Below are 24972 nucleotides of genomic sequence, written 5' to 3'. Positions count from 1 at the left end.
GAATTACAATCGCTATAATCCATCACACACGTAAAAAGGATTACGATCTCTCTTTTTTTTTTTTTTTTTTTTAGAGATAGGGTTTCACTCTGTTGGCCAGGCTGGTCTCAAACTCTTGACGGCGTGATCCACACACCTCGGCCTCCCAAAATGCTGGGATTACAGGCGTGAGCCACCGTGCCCGGCCAAGAATTACGATCTCAATACTCTGTGGAGTACAAAACATTTTAGCTAATAGAACATTTGTTAGAACTGAAAGCAAAAAATAGATATGCATCTTGGGAAATCTGTCCATCTCAACTGTTCAAAAATAAACATCAGCAGTGACCTGTGATGGCTTTTACAGTTAAGGGGGAGACGTGGCTTTAAAAAGTTGCTTTCTGTGGCCAAGTGAGGTGGCTCATGCCTGTAATCCCAGCACTTTGGGAGGCCAAGGCAGGGCGGATCATGAGGTCAGGAGATTGAGACCATCCAGGCTAACATGGTAAAACCCCGAATCTACTAAAACACAAAAATTAGCTGGGTGTGGTGGCACGTGCTTGTAATCCCAGCTACTTGGGAGGCTGAGAGACAAGAGAATCGCTTGAACCAGGGAGTCATCTCTCTGCAATGAGCCGAGATAGCGCCACTGCACTCCAGCCTGTCGACAGAGCGAGACTCTGTCTGAAAAAAAAAAAAAAAAAAAATTAAAAAAAGGAAAAAAAGCTGGCCGGGCATGGTGGCTCAGGCCTGTAATCCAAGCACTTTGGAGGCCAAAGCGGGCGGATTACCTGAGGTTGGGAGTTTTAAGACTAGCCTGACCAACATGGTGAAACCCCGTCTTAAAAAAAAAAAAAAGAAAAAAGTTACTTTTTGTGTTGTTTTGAATTACTTGACTGTGATTACTTTTACTGTCTCTTCCCGGATGGAAGCTGAAAGGAAGGAGGGGGGTGGCGGCACAGGTGAACTGCGTAGAGTTGTAGGAAAAGGGCAGGAAAGAAGTCCAGTGTTCTGGTAAAGGTAGTAGCACACGCAGCAGACCCATGTGGCACAGTGCTCTTCCCTAACAAGTTACTGGCTGCTGGAGGTCACGCCAGGTGGCCTCATCAGGTTGTCTTTAGACCCCGTTGGTGATATGAGGAGGAAAAGAAGTGGCCCTGCAGATGAAGGCCCCAGCCACTCCTATCAGTCTAAACAAACTTGGTCTGGGCCTTCTCAAGCTTCAAAGTATGTAGCTCCTTATAGCTCTTAGGGACTGGGTATTTTGATGGCCTGAGACAGAGGCCTAGTCAGATTACCTGGGACAGATGGTGGAAATCCCCGTTTTCCATAGGCCAAGTGAGAAGGAATGATTGCCCTTCGCTTCTCTCTGAGGGAAGGAATGTCAGTCACAGCCAGAGGCAGGAAGGGTGGGCCAGTGGCCTCAGTCCAGCTGAAGCTCCTCCAGCAAAACTCCCTGGATCTTCACACCCAGAACACAAACTTTTGCACTTGAACACCAAACAGGCTGGCCAGCAAAGGTGTTCATCTCCCCACGTACCTCAACTCCTCCAACAAAAGCAACAGTGCAAGAGGCACAGAGGCTTTGGATGCCCTCAGGGGTCCCACTGACCTAGACCTGTCTAGTGGGAAGCAGGGTCCTTTATCCCACATTCTCCTGCTTCTTAAGGAGCAAGGATGACAGAGAAAGTCTCTACCCATGCAAAGGGGGTACCCAGGCCCACCCTTGCACAAATACTCACCCCACACACATGTCTAGAAGACTCTGCTCCAGACCTTGAGGAAGAAGACACAACTGAACTGGAAGCTATCCACCTTCCCCAAATCCCATGACATAAAGATCAAAGTCTTCCTCCTCCATCCTCAATTGACCTTTCCCCCACTTCTTAAATCCCTAGCTTCCAACGGGGTATGGAACAAGTGGAGTATTCGAAGTGAGGTTTGAACTTCAGAAGGTAACTGGTTGGTAGAGCTCTAGGGTCTTACTCATTCCAGGGGGGATTTCCAGGGCAGATTTGAGGCTGAAGAGGCTAAGAAAGGGCTTGTGTTGAGAGAGGTGAAATGGGAGGCACAGGTCACATACCTGGAATCACCTGCTTTTGGCCAAGTTCTATAACCAGAGGGTCTCTGGTCAGGGAGGTGTCAATAATACGTCCATCTACCAAGCTGCCCTGGGGGGAGAGAGTATCAAGAGCATACACCTAGCACCTCTCCCTCCCAGCAGGCGCGCAACACACACCTGGACAGCTGGGCGGCGGCAGCCCTCTTAGACGGGCAGCCTAGCGTTCCCCTTAGCGGCAGTAAGGAATAAGAGGGCTGGCGCTTCTTGGAGATCTCTCCACCCTGCACTTCTCAGTGCCAGGTAGGAACTGGCAAAAAAAAAAAAAAAAAAAAGGAGGGGAAAGAAGTACGGAAGTGCAACGCCTCCCCCTTGCCACGTGCTCGACGACCCCAGAGCCCCGAGTTTCTCCTCCCGAGCCGCTTGCCACGTGTCCAAGCCAAAGCTGACGTGTTTCAGCAGGGCGCCGCCCCCTCCCAGGCCCCGCCCCGACCCCCCAGACACCTCACCGTGTAGTGTATGTGAAGCGTGTCTCCAAAAGCAGCGGGCTCCGCACATGGTTCGGGGGGCTTGACCTACGATCGGACTACAGGGTTCACGGATGCTCTTCCAAAGATCCCGTTCTCGCCCCTAGACCCGCACCACCCCCAACTCAGTTCCCGCACTTACTCTCCTCCCGGCTCCCAGGTTCGTTGAGACCCCAGTATTACCCAACAAGGCTCGGCCCACCGGGGCTGAGGGCCGGACTATCTCCTCACCAGCGTCTCCACTTGGAGGGTCCGGACGGGGCTTTCGGTTTCGAACCCAGTCTCAGTCCCGCACGCCGCCGCACTGAGCAGCAGCAGCAGCAGCAGCATATAGAGAGGGAGGAGTGACGGGCGCAGGGTCATGACTGGGCGCGGGGCAGGTAGCCGGGGCACCAGGACAGGCTGTTCGGGTGGCGGCGGCTAGGACAGCGTTCCCGCGGCGCCCGGGCCAGACTGGACGGGACAGGGCGGGTCGTGATGCTTGAGCTCCTCCTCCTGCAGCCCTTCCTCCACCTTGTCCCCACCTCCGAGAGGGAGGAGGCCGCGGGAGCCCTATGTATCCTCTAAGATCCGGAGGGCGCAGGTTCTGACCCATCCGTTAGACGTTCTGTTCCATAACAAGGGGTTGGGCCACATAATAGCACCCATTTACGATTACCTACTGTGTGTCAGGAGCTAGTCTCTAATCCTCAAAGCCACCCTGAAAAGTCGGCATAATTGTTTCCATTTTACAGATAAGGTACAGGATGCTCAGGATGTGCCCAATGTCATCAGGCTAGGTGGTGACAGAGACAGGATTCAAACCCATGACTGCCTGAGTCCAACGTGGTTACTGTCTGCTCTTTCCTCTATGTCTCCTTGCTGCTATCCTGGCAGTTTCTGGCTGGCAGACCCAACCCAGGCAGTTGTCAGAGGGAGGCATTCCTCATTCCTCTCCCACCTCCAACTACTTCAGCTTGAATTTCTGGAGGTTATAGATCCAAACATCCAAAAGAGGGCAGGGAGCTGTCCTATCCCTGTCCTTTGAAAAGCTAGCTGAAAAGAGCAAGAGGCTGTTTTCCTGTAAGAACTGGGTAAATCCTTGATATTTTCCTCTGTTGCTACAATTTCCTTTCTCCTTTCATCAACAAACTTTTCAAAAGGACAGCACATGTAACCCCTTTATGTTTGTGTAAATACTTCACTTTTTTTTTTTTTTTTTTTTTGAGACGGAGTTTTCGCTCTTGTTACCCAGGCTGGAGTGCAATGGCGCGATCTCGGCTCACCGCAACCTCCGTCTCCTGGGTTCAGGCAATTCTCCTGCCTCAGCCTCCTGGGTAGCTGGGATTACAGGCACGCGCCACCATGCCCAGCCAATTTTTTTTGTATTTTTAGTAGAGACGGGGTTTCACCATATTGACCAGGATGGTCTCGATCTCTTAACCTCGTGATCCACCCGCCTCGGCCTCCCAAAGTGCTGGGATTACAGGCTTGAGCCACCGCGCCCGGCCAATACTTCACTTTTTTTTTAATTTGAGACAGAGTCTTGCTCTGTTGCCCAGGCTGGAGTGTAGTGGCGTAATCTCCACTCATGGTAACCCTTGCCTCCTGGGTTTAAGCGATTCTCCTGCCTCAGCCTCCCAAGTAGCTGTGATTACAGGTGTCCACCACCACGCCTGGCTAATTTTTGTATTTTTAGTAGAGACAGGGTTTCGCCACATTGGCCAGGCTGCTCTCAAACTCCTGACCTCATGATCCACCTGCCTCGGCCTCCCAAAGTGTTGGGATTGCAGGCGTAAGGCACCACACCCGGCCAATGGTCTTAACTGTACTCATTATTCATTTTCCTTCCATCCCATCTGTAACAACGTAGACTTCCTCCCTATCTCCTGTTTCTGTTAGTGGCTCTGCTACCAGCATTCATTCTTCTCTCATCTCCCACATTCAGTGGGTCTACTTTGGGTTCTCCTTCCACAGTCTCTGCAGCTTTTCCCTCCATTCCCGTATCTATAACCCTCCCACCTCAGGATAAGAAGCCTTCATTATCTTTTGTATTTTTTTTTTTATAAAGTCCCCTCAGCAGGAGGGAATTTCTAGGGGTGATGAAATGTTCTACATATTGAGAGGGATGTAGGTTACATGGGTGTATGCATTTGGCAGAACTTACCAAACTGTATACTTAGGATCTGTGCATTTCACTGTTTTTGAATTACATATCAAGTTTAAGTTAAACAAGAAACCCACAAAACTACATATCCAAGTCTCCCTTAAAGCTAGATATGGCCAACTGACTAAGTTCTGGCCAAGAGAACATAAACAGAAGTATTCCAAGTATTGTCTTTGACTTCGAAGAAGGCCCTTTAAAGAGTTAACTTAGCTAGAAAGGGTCCTTCTGTGCTCCTCCCTCTCCCTAATCACCTTTCCTTCCTTCTGTCTGCTATCTGGAATGCAGATGAGATGAATTAAGTTCTAGAAGCCATACTGGACCATGAGATGACCAAGAGGATGGAGGCTGCATGCTAGGATGGTGAAGCACGAAGCCTAAGTCCTTGCTAACTGGAGAGCCACGATGCCAGCTCTGGCTCTGTTGCCCAGGCTGGAGTGCAGTGGCACGATCTCGGCTCACCACGACCTCCACCTCCTAGGTTCAAGCGATTCTTCTGCCTCAGCCTCCTGAGTAGCTGCAACTATAGGTGCGTGCCACCCCACCCAGCCTTTTTTTTTTTTTTTTTTTTTTAAGTAGAGACGGGGTTTCACTGTATTAGCCAGGATCGTCTGGATCTCCTGACCTCATAATCTGCCCACCTCTTCTTCCTCCTAACATGCTGGGATTACAGGTGTGAGCCACAGCCCCTGGCCTACCAGACACCTTTATTTTTTAGTTGTATTTGAAGCCCCATTCTTTGTGAGGGGGGAAAAAAAAAGAGTAGTTAAGTACAGTAGTGGGAAGGGGGAAAGAGTAGTTAGATCTGTAACTGGCTGTGAATAATTGAGATGCCTATCTTCAAACCAGCTGCCACTTTTTTTTTTTTTTTTTTTTTGAGATGGTGGTCTCACTCTGTCATTCAGGCTGGAGTGTAGTGGCATGATCTTGGCTCACTGCAACATCCGCCTTCTGGCCTCAAGTGATCCCTCCTGCCTCAGCCTCCTGAGTAGCTGGGACCACAGGTGCATGCCACCATACCCAGCTAATATGTGTTTTTGTAGAGATGGAGTTTCGCCATATTCCCCAAGCTGGTCTTGAACTACTAGACTCAAATGATCTGCCCGCTTCCTAAAGTGCTGGGATTACAGGCATCAGCCACCAGACCAAGCTCACCATTTTTTCTTTTTCTTTTTTATTTAAGTCTCCCTCTGTTCCCCAGGCTGGAGTGCAGTGGTGTGATCTCGGCTCACTGCAACCTCCACCTCCTGGGTTCAAATGAGCATATGTGGTTAATTTTTGTTTGTTTATTTATTTATGACAGAATCTCACTCTGTCTTGCCCAGGCTGGAGTGCAGTGGTGTGATCTCAGCTCACGGTAGCCTCCGCCTCCCGGGTTCAGGCAATTCTTCTGTCTCAGCATCCAAAGTAGCTGCGACTACAGGTGTGCACTACCACACCAGGCTAATTTTGTATTTTTAATAGAGATGGGGTTTCACCATGTTGGCCAGGCTGGTGTTGAACTCCTGACCTCAGGTGATCCACCCGCCTCAGCCCCCCAAAGTGCTGGGATTACAGGTGTGAGCCACCATGCATGGCCCCAGACATCTTTTAACTAAGGCAGAAATAAACGTCTATCTTAAGAAAAGAAAAAGTCCGGGCATGGTGGCTCACCCCTGTAATCCCATCGTTTTTGGGGAGGCTGAGGCAGGAGGACTGCTTGAGGCCAGGAGTTCAAGACCAGCCTGGGCAATACTGCAAGACTATATCTCTACAAATAATTTAACAACTAGCCGGGTGTGGTGGCGTGCACCTGTGATCCTAACTACTCAGAAGGCTACTGTGGGAGAATTGCTTGAGCCCAGGAGGTCGAGGCTGCAATAAGCTATGATCACACCGCTGTACTCCAGCCCAGGACACAGAGAGACTTTGTCTAAAAAAATAAGCCCCTCATCCCTAACCTCTCCCTACTTTGGACCATTGTGTACACTGTTGCTATCTATAGTTTCAGTCCCATCACCTGCCCACTAAAAAGCCTACCATGGCTTCACATTGCTCACATGAATAAAATTCCAACTCACTGACATCCCAGCTGAAAGCTTGTCCTCCAGCCCTAATCCGCTTTTCCAAACTTGGCTTTTATAAAACAATGCCTTTGAGAGACAGAAACCTCATGTTTCTCGTTTCCAAATCTTCATTGCTAGTATTGTGTCTGACATATAAACACTCAGTAAATGACTGAGCTAAATCCCCTTCCTGCTCATGGACTGTGGTCTGGCATCATACAAACCTATATCTTGTGTTTTCATCTCTCTGCCTGAACTCATAGGGTTCTTTTACCTGTCAAGTTTCCTCCAGGCTAAGCTCAAATATCATCTCCTCTATGAAGTCCTGATTCACTTAGCTAGGAGTGACTTCCCTTATTTCTGAGCCCCAGGCATACACTTGTGGACATTATTACATTTTTCCTTTTGTTGCAGTTATTTGTGTATACCCCATTCCTCCCTTCCTATGTCCCCCAAAGAGCCAGCTAACTGATGGCAAGGTTGAGGTTGCAATCATGTCTGGAGCTAGGTACTAGCTACACGATACCCTCCAAATAATAGATTCTAGACAGTATGTTTTATTTTGAAGAAATTATACTATGAAATACTGAGGAGCCATTAAAAGGAGATCTAATTATACTAATGTAGAAAATCTCTAAGGCAAATATATATACCCTAAGTAAAAAAGCAAATAGCAGAATAACAGATGTGCTATGAGCCCATTTATATTTTAACCCCTCCCCAAACATGTATCAGTACATACATTTAGAAAAGGAACTAGAAGGATGCACATCAAATAGCTCAGGATAGTTACGTTTGGGGATGGGAGTGCGAAGAGTAGAGGGGAATGTTCCACATGTTGCTCTGTATATTTATTACTTTGGTTATAAAAATAATTTTCCTGCTCAGATGTTACTTCTCAGGTTATAAATGTTTAAGTTAAATATTAAACAAATGAACAAGATATACAGCAATACAAAGGAATGAGTGGGAGGTGTTAAATGAGTTGTGCTAACAGAGCTCAAGGAGCCAGAGTGGGGAAAAACTATGAAAGTCCTTGTGGTTGCAGAGGGCACAGACAGCTTTGTGGAAGAGGTGAAACTTGAGCTACATCTTGGAGTGAGATTTTTAAACAAGTGAGAAAGGAGCTAAAGGCAGAGGGCCAGATGTTTGGGAAAAATGAATGGACCAATTTGGCTCAAGTAAGGGATTTGGCCAGAGACTAGAGGAAAGTGGTTAGAGAGGGAATTAAGGGCTAGTTGTGGAGAACCTTGAATTGTCAGACTAAGGCAGTGGGAACACATTGATAGTTTCTAAGCAAAAGGGTGACACAGCATACTGCACTGATGCATCAGCAGACTGCAACAGTGTCATGAAGGTGGAAGGCTATTGTCTTATCCAGGTCTGAGGCTCTGTTCAGGAACCCAAAGGGGAAGAGGAGTAGAGAAGGAGAGGGTGGTAGTAGAAATGGAAAGGGCAAAACTATTAAAGACAATATCCACTCACAGGCAGCATAAGCCCACCTGCACCGTGGAGGGACCAGAAAAGGAGCTTTTTCCTTGGATCAAGTTAGAAGAAATCTAAACAACAGAAAAAGGTGACATGATTCTTGGAAAGGTAGGATAGTCAGCCCAACCCTGGCTGGAGATCACAGAACCGTTCTTAGAAAAGCCTCCACCCTCAAAGGTGTCTCTGTCAGTGAGTAAGAAAAACCCTACCCAGTCCTCCAGCTTCCAGGACTCATGGGGCACCTACCACGCCCAGCTTGGTTAAAGACAATGTTGTTTCTTTTTTTTTTTTTTTTTTTTTTTTTTGAGACGGAGTTTCACTCTTGTCACCCAGGCTGGAGTGCAATGGCGCAATCTCGGCTCACCGCAACCTCCACCTCCTGGGTTCAGGCAATTCTCCTGCCCCAGCCTCCTGAGTCGCTGGGATTACAGGCACATGCCACCATGCCCAGCTAATTTTTTGTATTTTTAGTAGAGACGGGGTTTCACCATGTTGACCAGGATGGTCTCGATCTCTTGACCTCGTGATCCACCCGCCTCGGCCTCCCACAGTGCTGGGATTACAGGCGTGAGCCACCGCGCCCGGCCCTGACAATGTTGTTTCTTAACTCATCCATTTGTTCATCAAAGTTGCATGCCTATTATGTGCCAGACAGTAAGCAGAATACTACTTAAATTTTTTTTTTTTGAAACAGAGTCTCGCTCTGTCACTCAGGCTGGAGTGCAATGGTGCAATCTCAGCTCACTGCAACCTCCGCCTCCTGGGTTGAAGTGATTCTCCTGCCTCAGCCTCCTGAATAGCTAGGATTACAGGTGCATGCCACCACACCGGGCTAATTTTTTGTATTTTTAGTAGAGATGGGGTTTCACCATGTTGGTCAGGCTGGTCTCAAACTCCTGACCTTGTGATCTGCCCGCCTCTGCCTCCCAAAGTGCTGGGATTACAGGCATGAGCCACTGTGCCCGGCTTAAATGTTAAGTGTTTATTTCTAACACATTATTAATAAAGTAAAAGACTGAGTCAGCATTTGAAAATCTGGGTTTAGGCCGGGCGCGGTGGCTCAAGCCTGTAATCCCAGCACTTTGGGAGGCCGAGGCGGGTGGATCACGAGGTCAAGAGATCGAGACCATCCTGGTCAACATGGTGAAACCCCGTCTCTACTAAAAATACAAAAAATTAGCTGGGCATGGTGGCACGTGCCTGTAATCCCAGCTACTCAGGAGGCTTAGGCAGGAGAATTGCCTGAACCCAGGAGGCGGAGGTTGCGGTGAGCCGAGATCGCGCCATTGCACTCCAGCCTGGGTAACAAGAGCGAAACTCCGTCTCAAAAAAAAAAAAAAAAAAAAAAAAAAAGGAAAAATTGGGTTTAAAGTTTTGATTTTTTTTTTTTTTTGAGACAGGGTCTTGGCTCTGTCACCAGTGTAATGGCACAAACAGAGCTCACTGCAGCCTCAACCTCTCAGGCAATCCTCCTGCCTCAGCCTCCTGAGTAGCTGGGACCACAGGCACATACCACCATGCCCAGCTAATTAAAAACTTTTTTTTTTTTTTTTGCCGGGCACAGTGGTTCACGCCTGTAATTCCAGCACTTTGGCTGAGGTTGGAGGACTGCTTGAGCCCAGAAGTTCGAAACCAGTCTGGGCAACACAGTGAAATCCCATCTCTATCGTCATGTTGCCCAGGCTGATCTCAAATTCTGGGCTCAAGCCATCCTCCTGCCTCAGCCATCCAAAGTGTTGAGATTACAGACATAAGCCACTGTGCCTGGTCTGGTGGTGTATTTTCAAGGGTATGCATATCCCAGCTGACTAGATGTTTTCTTTCAGGTATGTTTATGCACACATTCATCCAAGAATGAAGCTGAGTTACCTCCTTCCTCCACTCTTCCCCTGTGGCTGTTCTAACCAAGGAGGTATCATCCCATCCATGCAAGTTTTGGCAAAGACAAGAACAGATTCCCCATCTCCTATCTATAGCCTAAAGCTAAGAGAGTGCCCTTTATTACTATATTCAGAACTCAGAAAGAATCCCTGTGGGTTAGAGCCCCAAGCTAAGCCCTCCAAAGCCTTAAAAGTCCTTCTACTCAATTCTGTGCTGGGAGGCCCCTCAACAATGTATGGGATGGAGGGGTGAAGGTAGAGGTGGGCAGGAAGCAGATGCCAGGTGGAAAACCCCATTCTCAAACCTGCTGCCTTGCCTGAATTGGACTGCCAGACAACTCTCAAAATGCCTGGTTTGTGAGGAAGCGTCGGGGAAGAAAGGGTACATGCGTAGAACTGGTCAGCCCTCTGCAGAGATAGGGTTTTGGATTGAGTGTCCTCTCTCCTCCACCATGTTCAGCTCTGAAGCCAGAAGTGCTCAACTCGAGGCCAGATACTCTGTTCTGTAACTCACAGCCAACATGATATACAAACAGACACTCACCTTCAAGCCTTGATAATGAATGGTCCCAACCCAACTTCCTCTCTTCTACACCTCCAACACTGCCTTTGGTGGCTTTGCTCCCTTTACCCTACTAAATGATTCAGTTTCCTCTGTCCTAAGGCTCTTCCCTTTTATCAGGAATTCAGAGTAATTCTTACCCATACCAGCAAAGTCAGGAAACCCAATTAGACAGAAAATCTTGCAGAGGAAGGCAGGCATCCGGATCATATCACTCCCCAGTGATCAGCATGACGCTCTCTCTCCAGCTACTGGGTTAGAAAGTGAGAGAACTGGATTCTGGCTCTCCTACCTTTGCACTCTTCAGAACTGGAAAAGTAGCTTTTCTGCCAGGCACAGTGGCTGGTGCCTGTAATCCCAGCACTTTGGGAGGCCAAGGCGGGCAAATCACTTGAGGTCATGAGTTCAAGACCAGCCTGGCCAACATGGTAAAACCTCATCTCTAGTAAAAATATAAGAATTGGCTGGGCATGGTGGCACATGCCTATAGTTCCAGCTACTCCGGAGGCTGAGACAGGAGAATTGCTTGAACCTGAGAGGCGGAGGTTGCAGTGAGCCGAGATCACGCCATTGCACTCCAGCTTGGGTAAGAATGAGACTCGCTCTCAAAAAACAATTAGCTGGGTGTTGTGGTGTGTACCTGTAATCTCAGCTACTGGGGAGGCTGAGGCACAAGAACCACCTGAACCCAGAAGGCAGAGGTTGCAGTGAGCCGAGATCATGCCACTTCATGAGCCGAGATCACACCACTGCACTCCAGCCTGGGTGACAGAGACTGTGTCTCAAAAAAAAAAAAAAAAAAAAACCCAAAATTTTCTTAGTAATGTGACTGCCGCCCAGACACTACTCCCCACACTAAGCAGTGGCAATGGAATGGATGTCCCTCAACTCTCACAACCCCACATGGTGCATTACAGATATCCCAAAGGATTCCAGAGCACCCCAGAAATGGATCCCCAGATGCCCAAAAACATCAAATACACTTAATACATACTTGTCAACTTCCTGCTGTAACCAACCTAGGCACTTGAACTGGAAGTGGTATGTGCAGTGAATCCCCAGAGCCCTCAGACCTTCTACCTCAAGGCTGAGAAACTCACGCATACATTCATTCTCAGCCACTGCCCCTATATTCTGGAATGAACTGGAGGGTTTTGCCCTCCATCCAACCTTGGCCAACCTAAGCCCTTCCACTGACTTTCTACAGGCTCATTTGGGAAGCTCCCTTGCCCAGATTATCCTGAAATGGACCTTGGGTCCAAGTCTTCCACCAGTCCATGACTAACACTATTCATGTTCTGGAAGATGGGGTTGTTGTTTGTCCTAAGAGCTAGGTGCTAGGCATTTACCTCCCAGGTTCAGTCTCCTCTGAAGGTTTAAGCAACTGCCACGAGAGGGCTCCCCTCTACCTCCTTCCTGGCATTCTAAATTGAGTACTAAGGGACAGAAAGGAATAGCTCATCCTCTTCTCCAAGTTGTTCAGGGGTCCAAAGACCCCCTACTGGCCCACCATTCAACTAAAGTCCTCTCCATTATCTTTATCTTATGAAAGGTTGTAGCTCTGAAAAGTATCTATTTGCCAATATAGAAATAAAACACTTGGGAAAGATACTCTTTATCAAAAACCTGTCACCAAGCAGAACTTAGAGGAGCCTAGACGGAAGAAAGTGTCATCTGATCTTGAGGAGTAGGTGTGGAATGTTCAAAGTTGGGATTGATAAGAGATGTCTGGTTGGAGTAGTTTCAGAGTTACATAAGGCGGAAGCACTGGTCCCTTAGGTTGATGGCCTATTAATAACAGAAGAGTTGAAAAGGAAATGGCTGGGGAGGCAGCAGGGAAATAACTGAATACAAATTATATGCTTAACACTGGTACTTGGGGCTCTCAAACTTATTATATGCCTAAATTCTATCCCTTTCCCACGACAGCAGGCTGGGAAGACCTCTGTCCTGAAAGCTTAAGAAAACAGTAAGAGTGGGAAAGGCTTGCCTGGCTTTCCCAGACCTCACCTACCCTAAAGGTGGTACCATCCCTTTCTTTGCCTGGAGCCAGACACTGGTAGCAGGAGAGGAACAGAATAGTGGTGGCAGTGGGATGGGAGGATGGCAGCTTTATGGAAAAGGTCTATTCCTCAAGACATTTGTGGGATCTCGGGATGAGGTTTGGCATCCTGACAATGAAAAACCACATGCCTGAAGTAGAGCCGATGCAGGGCTGTCAGTTCTAAGAAGGATCAAGGCCATTACACTGCCCAGACGTTTATCCTTCATGCTTATTCACTGCCAAAGTTCAGAACTAGACTGGTGAGAGGTCTCTGTTCAAACTAGAAGCACCTCAGGTGCAGGGCTGAGGAGATCTGAGAGTAGAGGCATATGGGCTCTCCAAGTTCAGGGCCCTTCAGCCAGTGAAGTCCCTACAGTCTACCAACAAGTGATAAATATGGCTAATTTCAGATTTAAACCTTTCAGAACTTGAGGAGGAAAGTCACAAAGCACTCACACTCTGAGGCCCAATTCATTTGGGCTCCCCCCCAGGAATATGATGGGAAGAAAGAAGCAGTATGGAGTAGGACTAGTTCCCTCCATAACCCCACTCTCTATCAATCAAGTGTGCCTTTTACTCCTTTGCTGAAAGAAGGAGCACTATGGAGAGAGGGACCAGAAACAGAACTACCCTCACCACTGAACCACTGCCCCATGGCTGCTGCATAGCAAGCATGAAGGTCTGCTCCAAAGCTGCATAAAACAAGTTTAATTTCCAACCAGGGTCACAGTCATTGCGTTATCCCACATTTTGAACAAGGATAGAGAAGGTGAGTTATTAAACATATACAGTCTACATTCCAAGGAGAAAGAAAGAAGAGAAAACCCAGTTCAGAACTGCAGTTACCACTATAACACCACAGACAAACTTTGGGGTGGGGGAAGGGGGGAGTCCTCAGGAAGTAGAAAGCCGGAATCAGGGAAAGCATAAAATTAAACCTACCAGAGGAGAGCAGGAGAGGGAGTGGGCAGAAATGGAATGAAACACCCAATCCCAAAAGAGCTGTTAAGTGAATGGGAATGTAGAAAGGGCCATCCCTGCCTAGGGCTTAGCAGCCAGGGATACTACCAAGGTCACTTACTGCCCCCTGCTGGACAGATCTGGGGCAGTCCCAAGGCAACCTTTTTAACACTTTCAGCCCCAGATTGGTCCCTAGAGCTCTAAAACACAAGGTGAGGGGTGAGGCCTGAAGTGAAGAAAACCTATTTAGGACTGGCATCTAACTAGAGAAAGAGAGGGAATGAGGCAGCAGAAGAGGTAAAGTCCTCACGAACCACAAAGATAGAGTGGAGAATCCTAAGTTAGAAAAAAATATACATGGAAAGGGGCAAACCAGCAACAGCAGTGAATGACTTGAGGTTGAAAAGGAAAGAGTTCAAGGAGGGAGAGGCAATGGGAAATAGAGCAAATAAAAAGTACGGAGGGAAGCATCCGTGGGGTCAAGGGAATGAATACTTTTTTAAATCAAATAGAACCTCTAACACCCCCACACACACACCACACACACACACACACACACACACACACACACACACACACACACACACTCTCTCTCTCTCTCTCTCTCTCTCTCTCTCTCTCTCTCTCTCTCTCTCTCACCTAGAGAGCAAGATACCTGCACACACCTGCTGCATCCTGGGTAAAACATTACTAAGTAACTGGCACTGAGGGAAGATACCCCTGGAACCTCTCTTTCACAGTTCAATCTTGGATGGGGTTACTGGTATTGATCTGCCTGCTATAAAAAAAAAGTGGCCAGGAAACCTGGCCCCATGGAATGGGGCTTGGGACAGCCCCACTGGGAAGGGGTCCCTCAGCCATGCTGTGGGGGTGGCCTGGGCACTGACCTTAGCAGAAAGGTTATGGGCAGCTGTCTCAGAGTTCAGGGCACAGCCAGCACACACAGGAGCCCACAGGACAGCCATGTCTTCACAGAAACTACGGAAGTCAGGACACAGGCCAGGACCTCAGGGACAAGTAAGTGCCCTCTGCAGATAGAGAGATGCAGTAGCAGCAGCTTCTGAAGAACTACATAATAATGGGGGAAAGACCACTGCATCCCACAAGCACTGACAACCACTTCAGAATTTTATTCCCTCCACTCTAACCCCCAGATCCAATTATGAGAAGTGGGTGAGGAGGGCAGGGACATGGAGGGTGAAGGAACAGCAAGGATGATCTGAGGGCCTGGAAACAATTGAAAATCTTCATCCTTTAGCACATCCTGGACTAGAAAACAAGAGTTAGAGAAGAGGAGGGCTGATACTGAGGTCAGCTATGTCACCCCACTCCCCAGCTCCTCATTAGAACACCCAGTCAGCCCTGGTCAGGCCAGCAGGACGACTAGGGTGAGAAAACTTCTGACCAAGGACAGATGAATCATCCAGCTCCCATGATCAGAAGGGTAGGGGGCACTGGAAGGCAGGAACAGGATTGATCCATGCCTCACCTTCTCCTAATAACAAAAGAGAATGAAGATGGAAAATCTGAGGCCTTCTCCTTCCTTCTCCCATGCCCTGGGTCCCTAACATACACCCTGGACTTGCCATCCCCACCTCCCCATCAAGCTCCAGAGGAACAGATCTGAGGATGGTGGGGGAGGATCAGTTGAACACTCTAAGCTGATAAGAGTGAGTAGGTTCCTCTCTCCTTCCCAATAACAAGGCAGAGCAGAGTGGCATCTCCTTGGGAACAGTCATCTAGAGATAAATGCCACCCTTCAGCCCTAGGAAAGGTGGAGAAAGGAGTGCAAGGAAAATGGTGGTGGAGAATCCATCATCTGTCCTATCATCCAGAAAAACCTACCTGCAGAGAATAGGGTAACCAGCCAAAGACTGGGGCAGTCCGGCCTGACTAATGCCCTCCTACCTCCTTCCCTTAATCTCACCAACATGGAAGGGGCAGATGACAGGCTCCAGTGGGCAGTGTCCTGGCTACAAGCCCTGAGCTTCACTCCACCCCCTCCCCGCTTCCCCCTGGCCCCAATGAATATATCTCTCTCTATACATGTATATACAGGCGCACACATGCACGCACACACAGAGAGGCCCGTGCAATTTCCATGTAGAACAGGGAGAGGGTAGCGAAGGAAAGGCAGACAGGGAATAGGAGGGCTTGTGGGGACAGGGAAAGGACTCAGATGCCAAGAGCACGGCAACCACTGCCAAACAAAGAGAATACCCCACCCAACCTCCCAAAACCCAGAGGGTGAGAGAGAGAAGGGCCACCCCATGAAACCATAACAACCTTGTTTTTGTTTTAAATCCAGTAAAATTGGAATGATTCATCATCAGGACAGCAATTAGGGATTGGTCATATAGGTGGACAGGAAAAAAGAGGGGAGGCAGGGGAGGCAAGGCTCTTGCTGGGCATGCGGACATGATACCCAGGGCCCTGGCCACACTTGCAATGGAGAAGAAGGGGTAGGACTGGGGCAGGGTGACAGTAGGTATGTCAGGGGTGGGTGGGGCGCTTGGATAGGGCTGCCTGGCTCTCACTTCTTGTTTTTGAGCTGATTGGCCAGCCAGTCCAGGCCTTCGTACAGCCCATCCCCGCTGGTGGCACAGGTGGCCTGAATGTACCAGTTACGGTGACGAAGGGAATGCAGGCCCAGCTTGTCTGTGATCTCAGCAGCGTTCATAGCATTAGGCAGATCCTGGAGCACGAGGGAGACACACAAAAAGAAGCCTCAGGATTTTTTAAAGGCTTCTAGAACACCCATCTACCAAAGAAATGTGTACCAGCACTTTCCCCTCCTCCTTTATTTTAGGAAACCCACAAAAAGATCCTAAGGAGCTACTTTGGATTTAGTCACCCTAGAACCCAAGATTCAAGGCACCAGAGGTCACTGTACTGAGGAATTGGAAACCAAATATGAGGTTGGTAGGGAAGTAGAGACGTGATTCAGACTGACCAAAGAATCAGGTCTGTCTGACAGCAGGAGTGAGGACAATTCTACTAAAGTAGGTAATAGGCAAGATGAAAGAAAGATTTGAGGCGATCCCTGAGGACTGAAATGTTGCTAAATAAAGCTGGGGTGGGGCACAAGAAGAGGGACATAAAGAAGCCAACTACTCAATTTCCCACACTTCTAAAATTGAGAGCATAGTAACAGGGTTTCCCATGTAACAGGCCCAAGACCCAATGATTTCCACAGCCAGTTTCCACAGCCAAATTCAGGGGTGGGAAGAAGTCTCACCTGTTTGTTTGCAAAAACAAGAAGCACAGCATCCCGGAGCTCGTCCTCTGCCAGCATCCTCATCAGCTCTTCCCGGGCCTCATTTACTCGCTCCCGATCATTGCTGTCGACCACAAATATCAACCCTAGGGAGGCAGAGCATGGGCTGCACTAAGATGGCAGGTAACCCCTTGCCCCCAACGAAAAGACAACACCTGCCTGACACCCTCCAAAGATTTGCTCCCTTTCTTCCCTTTCTCCCACCCCCAGGAGCTGCAGCAGGGTAGCAGTTGGCCACACATTAACAAGAAAGACAGCCACACTCTCTGCTCATACTCAGCCAACCCATGCTAGGCCTGGGCATACCTTGGGTGTTCTGGAAATAGTGTCTCCAGAGGGGCCGAATCTTGTCCTGGCCACCCACATCCCACACTGTGAAGCTGATGTTCTTATATTCCACTGTCTCCACGTTGAACCCTTTGGAAGAAAACAGGCAATGGCCACTTGGCTTCAAACACTAGGCCCGCAAACAACATCACAATGAGATTGGTTCTGCTTTCCCCCAGTGGGGGCCATGACACCAACAATGGAAAAAAAGCTATGGCTTCCTCAGACCTGGTAATCCTTAACCTAGCAGCCTGAAGGCCAAAATGAAAACCTAGGAGAAACAGAAGAGGATAAGGAAGGTCGGTCGAGAGGTTCACAGTTGCCTGGGTAATGTGGGCCAACTTTTCTGACTTTTCCACCCAGTCTTTGGCTCTCCCTCCTGCAAAATGACTCAGCCCTACTCCAGTACTTTGGCCATCAGAGTTGGCTTCAGCTAAGATGTGGGGTCTGAGAGGCAGACTGAAGAAAGGGAAGTGAGCTGGGATCCTGGAGCCCCAAAGGCAGAGCCAGCTGACAATGCTGACTGGAGCCCCCATCTACATGGCAATGTTCTCCCTCCCTTCAGCAGACTGTAACCAAGACTGGCCACAAAGATCTAACCCCAAGCAATTCCAGGCCTTTGGCAGGAACATCAAAGCCTTTCACCTGCTTTCCAAAAAACAAAGAGAACAAACCAACTCCATGCCTGAGGGCAACTGTTGAGTGCCAGGCCAGGAAAGCTCCCACATCAGGGAGAACCAGATTAGGTGAGCAAACAGCAGCCCCAGCACCTACTAGTAAGTTAAACAACACCCACCTCTTTTCTGAACTCCACAAATTGCATGGACTTTCCTGGGGAGAAGAGACCAGGTGGGAGAACCAGGAATCGGTGCCCTGCCCTGCCTCAGCTGCCAGCATGAAAGCCCACATCCAAGCTGTGCTCTTACCAATGGTAGGGATGGTGGTGACGATCTCCCCCAGTTTCAGCTTGTATAGGATGGTGGTCTTTCCTGCGGCATCCAGGCCCACCATCAGGATGCGCATCTCCTTCTTCCCAATCAGGCTCTTGAGAAGGTTTCCAAAGATATTGCCCATGATCACAGCAGCTGCTTTCTAGGGACAGTGGGGCCCAAATGGGGGCAGTGGCAGTCTGGTTTTGGCCTGGTCCCTGGTATGGAGGACTTGATCCTAGACAAAAGAAACGTAGAATCGTTCCATCATTTGCTGGTCAGGACTTCCAAGTAAATGGAATTCGCTGAGGTCATGGGCTAGAGTTCATTCATGACAAACTGAGAGCCTGAGGGGACGTTACATACCAAGGCCCACTCAGATACATACTGAATCTTTGGGAACAGAAACAAAGCAGTAAACACTAAGGATCCCTGCTCTGCCAGTAATCTAACCATGTGACTCTGGCCAAGTTCCTTTACCTTTCCATATCTGCACCTGTAAACGGAGGGGGGATTGAATTAGATGATTTCTAAAGTCCCTTCAGTTCTGACATCCTATCCTATACCCCAAGGCATTGCAAGATCATTAACGCCCCTCCCTCTCCTAACCTTACCCTGAGACTTCTGGAAAGGATGCAAGTAGAATGAGGAGTGGTTTTCTGTGACTGTTGACAAGGTTCAGGCTTGCCGGTTTCCCAAGGTTTATGCTCTCTGCTCTCATCAAGAGACTGCCCCTTCCCTTCTTATGTTTCTGCAACTCCATCTTTCTTCCATACCAAAATAAATGAGACTTAAAGAAAGTTACACTCCTAAAAGAGGCTGATCCTTTACACTCTGTGGAATGCCAGCTGCTAATGTTTTGCCCTGTTCAAACAACAGTGCACTGACGGTAGAGAGGTGGGGTATGGCAGGGCTACCCTTTACTCCTCAGCTAAGTGCATCCTAGGCTCACTGTGGCCCATCCAAGGAGACCTGTTCCACATGGTCACGGCAATGGGGCAGTCATCTTGTTGGTTCTCTGCTTTTTCCCTAAGCCTTTTGGCCTATTCTCCACATACTAGGGTGGTTTTAAAACCAAACTCAGGTCATATGATTCCTTCGTTCAAAACCCTCTTGTGGCTTCATAGCTCCTTTTTGGTAAAACCCAAGGCCCAAACCATGGCTTACAAGGTCCTACAGACCTACACTCTCCTCTACTTTTCTCACAAGATCTACCACTCTCCCTTGCTTACTCCACTCCAATTTCCCAAAACTTTCCTCTCCTGCCTCAAAGGTTTGTCTGTTTGTTTGTTTGTTTTTAAAGAGGCGAGGTCCTACCATGTTGCTCAGACTGGTCTCAAACTCCTAGGTTCAAGCAATCCTCCAGCCTTACCCTCCCAGAGTACTGGGATGACAAGCATCAGCCACCATGCCTGGCCCAAAGCTTTCATATTTGCTATCACCTCTGCCTGGAATGCTTCTCTCCCAGATAACCATCATGGATTACTCCTTCACCCCCTTCAGTTGTCTGTTCCATTGTCACCTACCAAAGAGGCCTTCCAAAACCACCTACATAACACACACACACACACAGACACACACACCACTCCCTACCCCATTTAGCTCGCTTTACTTTTCTTCATAACATTTATCACCATCTGACACATTATATATTTATTTCTTGCTGATTATTTTATTCTTCCTATGATATCAGCTCCTTATGTGTTTTGTTCACCGCTCTGTCTCCAGTATGAAGAATCATGCCTAGCACACAAGAGTTGAATAACTGAACTAAGCTCCAGGATCTCTACTGACTTTACTGGCAGCTGACTCACATTGGATGCTATGCCTGGCATACGGTAGGCATGTAACCAATACCTGCTGATGCTGGGTGCAGTGGCTCACACCTGTGTAATCCCAGCACTTTCGGAGGCCGAGGTGGGTGAATCACCTGAGATCAGGAGTTCGAGACCAGCCTGGTCAACATGGTGAAACCCCGTCTCTACTGAAAATACAAAAATTAGCCGGGAGTCATGGCATGTGCCTGTAGTCCCAACTACTCAGGAGGCTGAGGCAGGAGAATCACTTGAACCCGAGAGGTGGAGGTTGTAGTGAGCCAAGATCACGCCATTAAACCCCAGCCTGGGTGACAGAGTGACACTCCATCTCAAAAACAAACAAATAACCTGCTGAAAGGATTAACAGGAGTATTAAGAACCACTGTATCTATGCATCTACTTAGAACACTTCACTGGCAAAAAAGAAAAAAAGGAAAAAAAAAAAAAGAACCATTGTAAAGGTACAAAATGTCTATCTGCTCACCCCAGCCACTGCCTCAAGAGAGAATCAGATTCTATGCACAGGATAGCCACAGAAATGCAACTTTGAAACAATAATAAAAAGAGGATTCAGAATCATCCATACAAGCCAGCTCTCTGTGCCTGCAGGATGCATGTGTCAGCGGGCAGCTTATTCAGCAATCACCATATGCCAGCTGCTGGCATTTTCTACAGAGTCTGGGAACCAGAGACACACACACACCCCAAACCCAGCAGCTGAAGGGACAGGTCAAGACAAAGTATGCCTAAACCTAAGAATGTGAAAGGTGGATGGGAAGGAATCCTATTTACAAGCTAAAGCATGGGGGTTTGGTGGGGTTTGGTTTTTTCCAAAACCTTGTGACATTTCCCCCTACCATCCTTCTCAGTTTGCAACAAATTCCAAACTAGTGCAACTGAGCCAGATCAACAGTCCCTGAGACCAAAGTACTAATTCGTCAAAACAAACAAACAAAGAAAAAAACAGAAACAATGCATGCTTATGGAGTGTTTCATCTTCAAAAGGCCTCCTCAGACAGCCACTAATGAGCCAGGTGTGGCGCTCTCAGTAGGTTCCCCAGATGAGCCCTACCCTTGACCCAGAGGGTTCATACCCCAGGAAGAAGGGCTGGCTCAGCCTTAGGGTTCAACTTCAGTCAAGTCACCTGCTAGCCTTCCTCCCTGCCCTACCTTCCTCTACTCACCCAGGTGGACAGACTCCCGAGGACCTTTGAGGGACCTACCCAGCTAAGAGCAGCTCCCATCAACCTTGGCAATTTGTAGTAGTCTAACTTTTGGTTATACTACTAACACCTCCTGAAATTTAAACCTTCCCCGAGTCTTCCTAGTCTTTAGTCTGCCTCCTGCTCAGGCAGCCTTTCCTTCAGCTCCAGATGACACTTTGCTTTTAAAGGTTGTGGTATCAGGCTTTGGCCCAGATTCTGAATTAAATTTATGCCACTCATTTATCTTGCTGTCCTTTATGACTGAAACTACTGCTGATTAAATGCTTACCAACTGTGAGTATAGTGGTGACTGAAAAAGACAGAAGGAGCCAATAACCCTTGCCCCAGAACACAGGTACACTGTCCTTTGATTTGTTCCTTTCCTAGGCTGCCATGCTGAAGTCCTGGTTCAAAAGCTGATCCCAATGTTACATCTATTTCTATTTCCTGGCATGCCACATAAAGGCTTCTGAATGACCTTAGCCACTCAATGTGGCATTTACTACCTTGTGGAGTTTTTCTTCTTTTGTAAGTCTGTGTATTTACTGTCTCCCCAGTTAAACTGTGTATTCCCTACGGGCAAAGACTATGTCTACTTATTTTGAATCTGTCCTCCCTCTAGTGCTAAGTTCACTGTGGGAGTTCAATTAAGCACATTGGCTGATTTAAGCCTCATCTGAGGATGTCCTTATATTATTTCTTCTGTCCAGCAGGATTTGGTATTTCTATGTAATGCACAGTTAGTTGCTTAGACATCCTGTCAATTCTCAGCCATTTTCCACACATATTTGACCCAGGATTGGTTTGGCAACAACACAAAAGGACTAGAAGACTAGAATTGATGGGATTCTCTGTTGGCATTTAATACGCAGTGGGACTCATGAATAAATAATAAAATATCTAACAGCTGGCCGGGCGTGGTGGCTCATGCCTATAATCCCAGCACTTTGTGAGGCTGAGGCGGGCAGATCACCTGAGGTTGGGAGTTCAACACCAGCCTAGCCAACATGGTGAAACCCTGTCTCTACTAAAAATACAAAAATTAGCTGGGCATGGTGGCACGCACCTGTAATACCAGCTACTTGGGAAGCCAAGGTGGGAGAACTGCTTGTCCCCGGGAGGTGGAGGGTGCAGTGAACAGAGATCATGCCACTGCACTCCAGCCTTGGCAACAGAGGAAGACTCTGTCTCAAAAAAAAAAAAAAAAAAAAGGCCAGGCACGGTGGCTCACGCCTGTAATCCCAGCACTTTGGGAGGCTGAGGCAGGTGGATCACCTTAGGTCAGGAGTTTGAGACCATCCTGGTCAACATAGTGAAACCTCATCTCTACTGAAAATACAAAAATTAGCTGGGCGTGGTACCAGGCACCTGTAATCTCAGCTACTCAGGAGGCTGAAGCAGGAGAATTGCTGGAACTGGGGAGGCAGAGGTTGCAGGGAGCCAAGATTGTGCTATTGCACTCCAGCCCGGGAAGACAACAGTGAGACTCCGTCTCAAAAAAACAAGTTAGCTGGGCATGGTGGTACATGCCTGTAGTCCCAGCTATTCCAGAGGCTGAGCCAGGATAATCACCTGAACCCAGGAAGCAGAGGTTGCAGTGAGCACTCCAGCCTGGGTAACAGAGTGAGACTCCGTCTCAAAATATATATATTTAGTAGCTATAATGTGTCTCCCTGACGCAGCCCAGGGCCTTGAAACTAATGGACATTATGACTCCTCTTTATTTATTTATTTATTTATTTTGAGATGGACTCTCGCTCTGTCGCCCAGGCTAGAGCACAGAGGCCGAGGTTGCAGTGAGCAACCAAGTTCAAGCGATTCTTGTGCCTCAGCCTCCCAGGTAGCTGGGACTACACAGGCATATGCCACCACGCCTTGGTAATTTTTATATTTTTAGTATAGACAGGGTTTTGCCATGTTGGCCAGGCTGGTCTCAAACTCCTGGCTTCAAGCAATGTTCCTACCTAGGCCTCCCAAAGTGCTCGGATTACAGGCATGAGCCACCATGCCTGGCCATGACTCTTCTTTAAGTATAATCAGGAGCTTGACTTAAATGAGCATTTCAAAGTGGATGCTGGCTTTCTTGTCTTGGCTTTCCCCATCACTGCTATTACCAGAGAGCATGCTGCCCTACCACCAAGACGGTAGCAGCTTTCAGCTTTGTGCCATGAACACAAATCTTTGGCTAAAGAGCCTATTCTCACTTTCACAACACTTTCCTAGAAAAAGCACTAGGAAGCAGAATGGCAAAGCAAATAAACCGTGAATTCTCTATGTATTATATAGCCTATAGTTACTCTCTTTCACCACAGATGGAACTCCTGTGTTGATAGGGCAAAATGCCAGGGTTCCATTGGCTGATGGAAACCAAGAATCAGCAGTTCAGACTGAAAGTGAGTGGCTCAAGATGAAGAATGGAATATACTAATATTGCTATTAGAGGATCTCTCCATGTTCTGTTTTACAGTCAGAAACTTTGTTACGCAGGTAAAAACAACAATAGGAACTCGAATATGTGCTCTAGTACAATCTGTGTGGGACACTGTAGAAGTTCAGTTAAGCACATCAGCTGATTTAAGCCACATCTGAGGATGTCCTCACTTGAGGACAACTCACTGCCCCCACCTCACCCCCCCAGGAGAAGCAGGCTGTTATTGTAACTGGCTGCTCAGCCATCTTTCCTTGCGTATGTTGCAGAACATGCCTGCTTCAATCTCCAGGTGCTTTTGAGAGTCACGCATCCCAGTCGGCCCATACTCCCTCGAATTGATTCCAGTGAATGATCCAAGAATGTGCTATGAGACACCTCTGAGCAAACTCCTGATCTGGTACTATCTTCTCCTCTTCAGAGTCCAGGGGAAGGAAGACCAGAGTCTTCCAAACCCCCTGCTGCCAGGCACAGTGCAGTAAAAACAGCTTTGTTCTTAATTTTCAAATTGAAATATCACTGATAGAAATGCCATTTTTAGCACAGCTAAGCAAACAGACCAATACAATTTAAGGAAACAAAAGCAGAGTATGCCTGTACTGAGTTTTCTTGGTGCAGCTTGCTTGTGACCTGTGTAAACTTCAAGTTTTTGCATCAAGAGCACTGAAATCAGAATACAAGAACTCCTAGATTAGTATCTCAATGGTTTCTATTGAACTTAAAGATTTCCCAAAGTCAAGAAATAGCTTCTGATGTCAGCTTTTATCCATTCATCAAACATTTATTGGGCATACTGAACTAGGCATACAGAGAGAAAGACAGTTTCTGTCTTCATGAAACCCAGTCTTTAATGGAAAACAGAATTACAAAACAGTGGGAGGGTAAGAATAGACTAAGCACATAGTATTACGTGGACAGAAAACTGGAGCATTAAATCAACACTGAAGGGTAGATTCCCAAACATAATTCTCAGGTCATACCTGAGCAGACTCCTAAAGGAAGAGGAAGTAATCAGACAATAAAGAGAAAATGGAGAAGTGTGTGCAAAGGCATAAAGACTGAGCCAGGGCCAGGCGCGGTGGCTCATGCCTGTAATCCCAGCACTTTGGGAGGCCAAGGCAGGAGGATCACAAGGTCAAGAGATCGAGACCATCCTGGCCAACACGGTCAAACCCTATCTCTATTTAAAAAATAAAATAAAATAGGCCGGGCGCGGTGGCTCAAGCCTGTAATCCCAGCACTTTGGGAGGCCGAGGCGGGTGGATCACGAGGTCAAGAGATCGAGACCATCCTGGTCAACAT

At 47.9% G+C, this 24972-nt stretch overlaps 2 protein-coding genes across 6 annotated transcripts in view; both read right to left on the bottom strand.

The window, feature by feature from the left end:
• FKBP11 (FKBP prolyl isomerase 11) overlaps positions 1-3769 on the bottom strand; it is a 5162-nt gene extending 1393 nt beyond the window's left edge. The window contains exons 1-6 of one of the 3 annotated variants that reach the window (XM_032294858.1): positions 2797-3769; positions 2548-2613; positions 2063-2150; positions 1722-1755; positions 1520-1597; positions 1278-1348 (exon numbers count right to left, since the gene is read on the bottom strand). In XM_032294858.1, coding sequence (XP_032150749.1) covers positions 1278-1348; positions 1520-1597; positions 1722-1755; positions 2063-2150; positions 2548-2613; positions 2797-2928 — 469 coding nt within the window. In that variant the 5' untranslated portion in view covers positions 2929-3769. The remainder of the gene's footprint in view (positions 1-1277; positions 1349-1519; positions 1598-1721; positions 1756-2062; positions 2151-2547; positions 2614-2796) is intronic. The other 2 variants (XM_032294843.1, XM_032294853.1) reach the window with 2 other exon arrangements.
• The window catches only part of ARF3 (ADP ribosylation factor 3), a 72297-nt gene that overhangs the window by 39081 nt on the left and 8244 nt on the right, over positions 1-24972 (bottom strand). For 2 of the 3 annotated variants that reach the window (XM_032294873.1, XM_032294874.1), the window contains exons 2-5: positions 18218-18458; positions 17271-17381; positions 16926-17050; positions 15959-16382 (exon numbers count right to left, since the gene is read on the bottom strand). In XM_032294873.1, the coding sequence (XP_032150764.1) occupies positions 16221-16382; positions 16926-17050; positions 17271-17381; positions 18218-18365 (546 nt within the window). In that variant the 5' untranslated portion in view covers positions 18366-18458 and the 3' untranslated portion in view covers positions 15959-16220. Of the gene's footprint in view, positions 1-15958; positions 16383-16925; positions 17051-17270; positions 17382-18217; positions 18459-24972 lie in introns of those variants that run through there. The other variant, XM_032294875.1, reaches the window with a different exon arrangement.

This window comes from Sapajus apella, unplaced genomic scaffold, assembly GCF_009761245.1.
Source record: "Sapajus apella isolate SASKATOON/1434 unplaced genomic scaffold, GSC_monkey_1.0 scaffold2, whole genome shotgun sequence".
Classification (NCBI taxonomy): domain Eukaryota; kingdom Metazoa; phylum Chordata; class Mammalia; order Primates; family Cebidae; genus Sapajus; species Sapajus apella.
The sequence above is the reverse complement of the archived record's forward strand: the minus strand, read 5'-3'. Positions and strand labels throughout refer to the sequence as shown.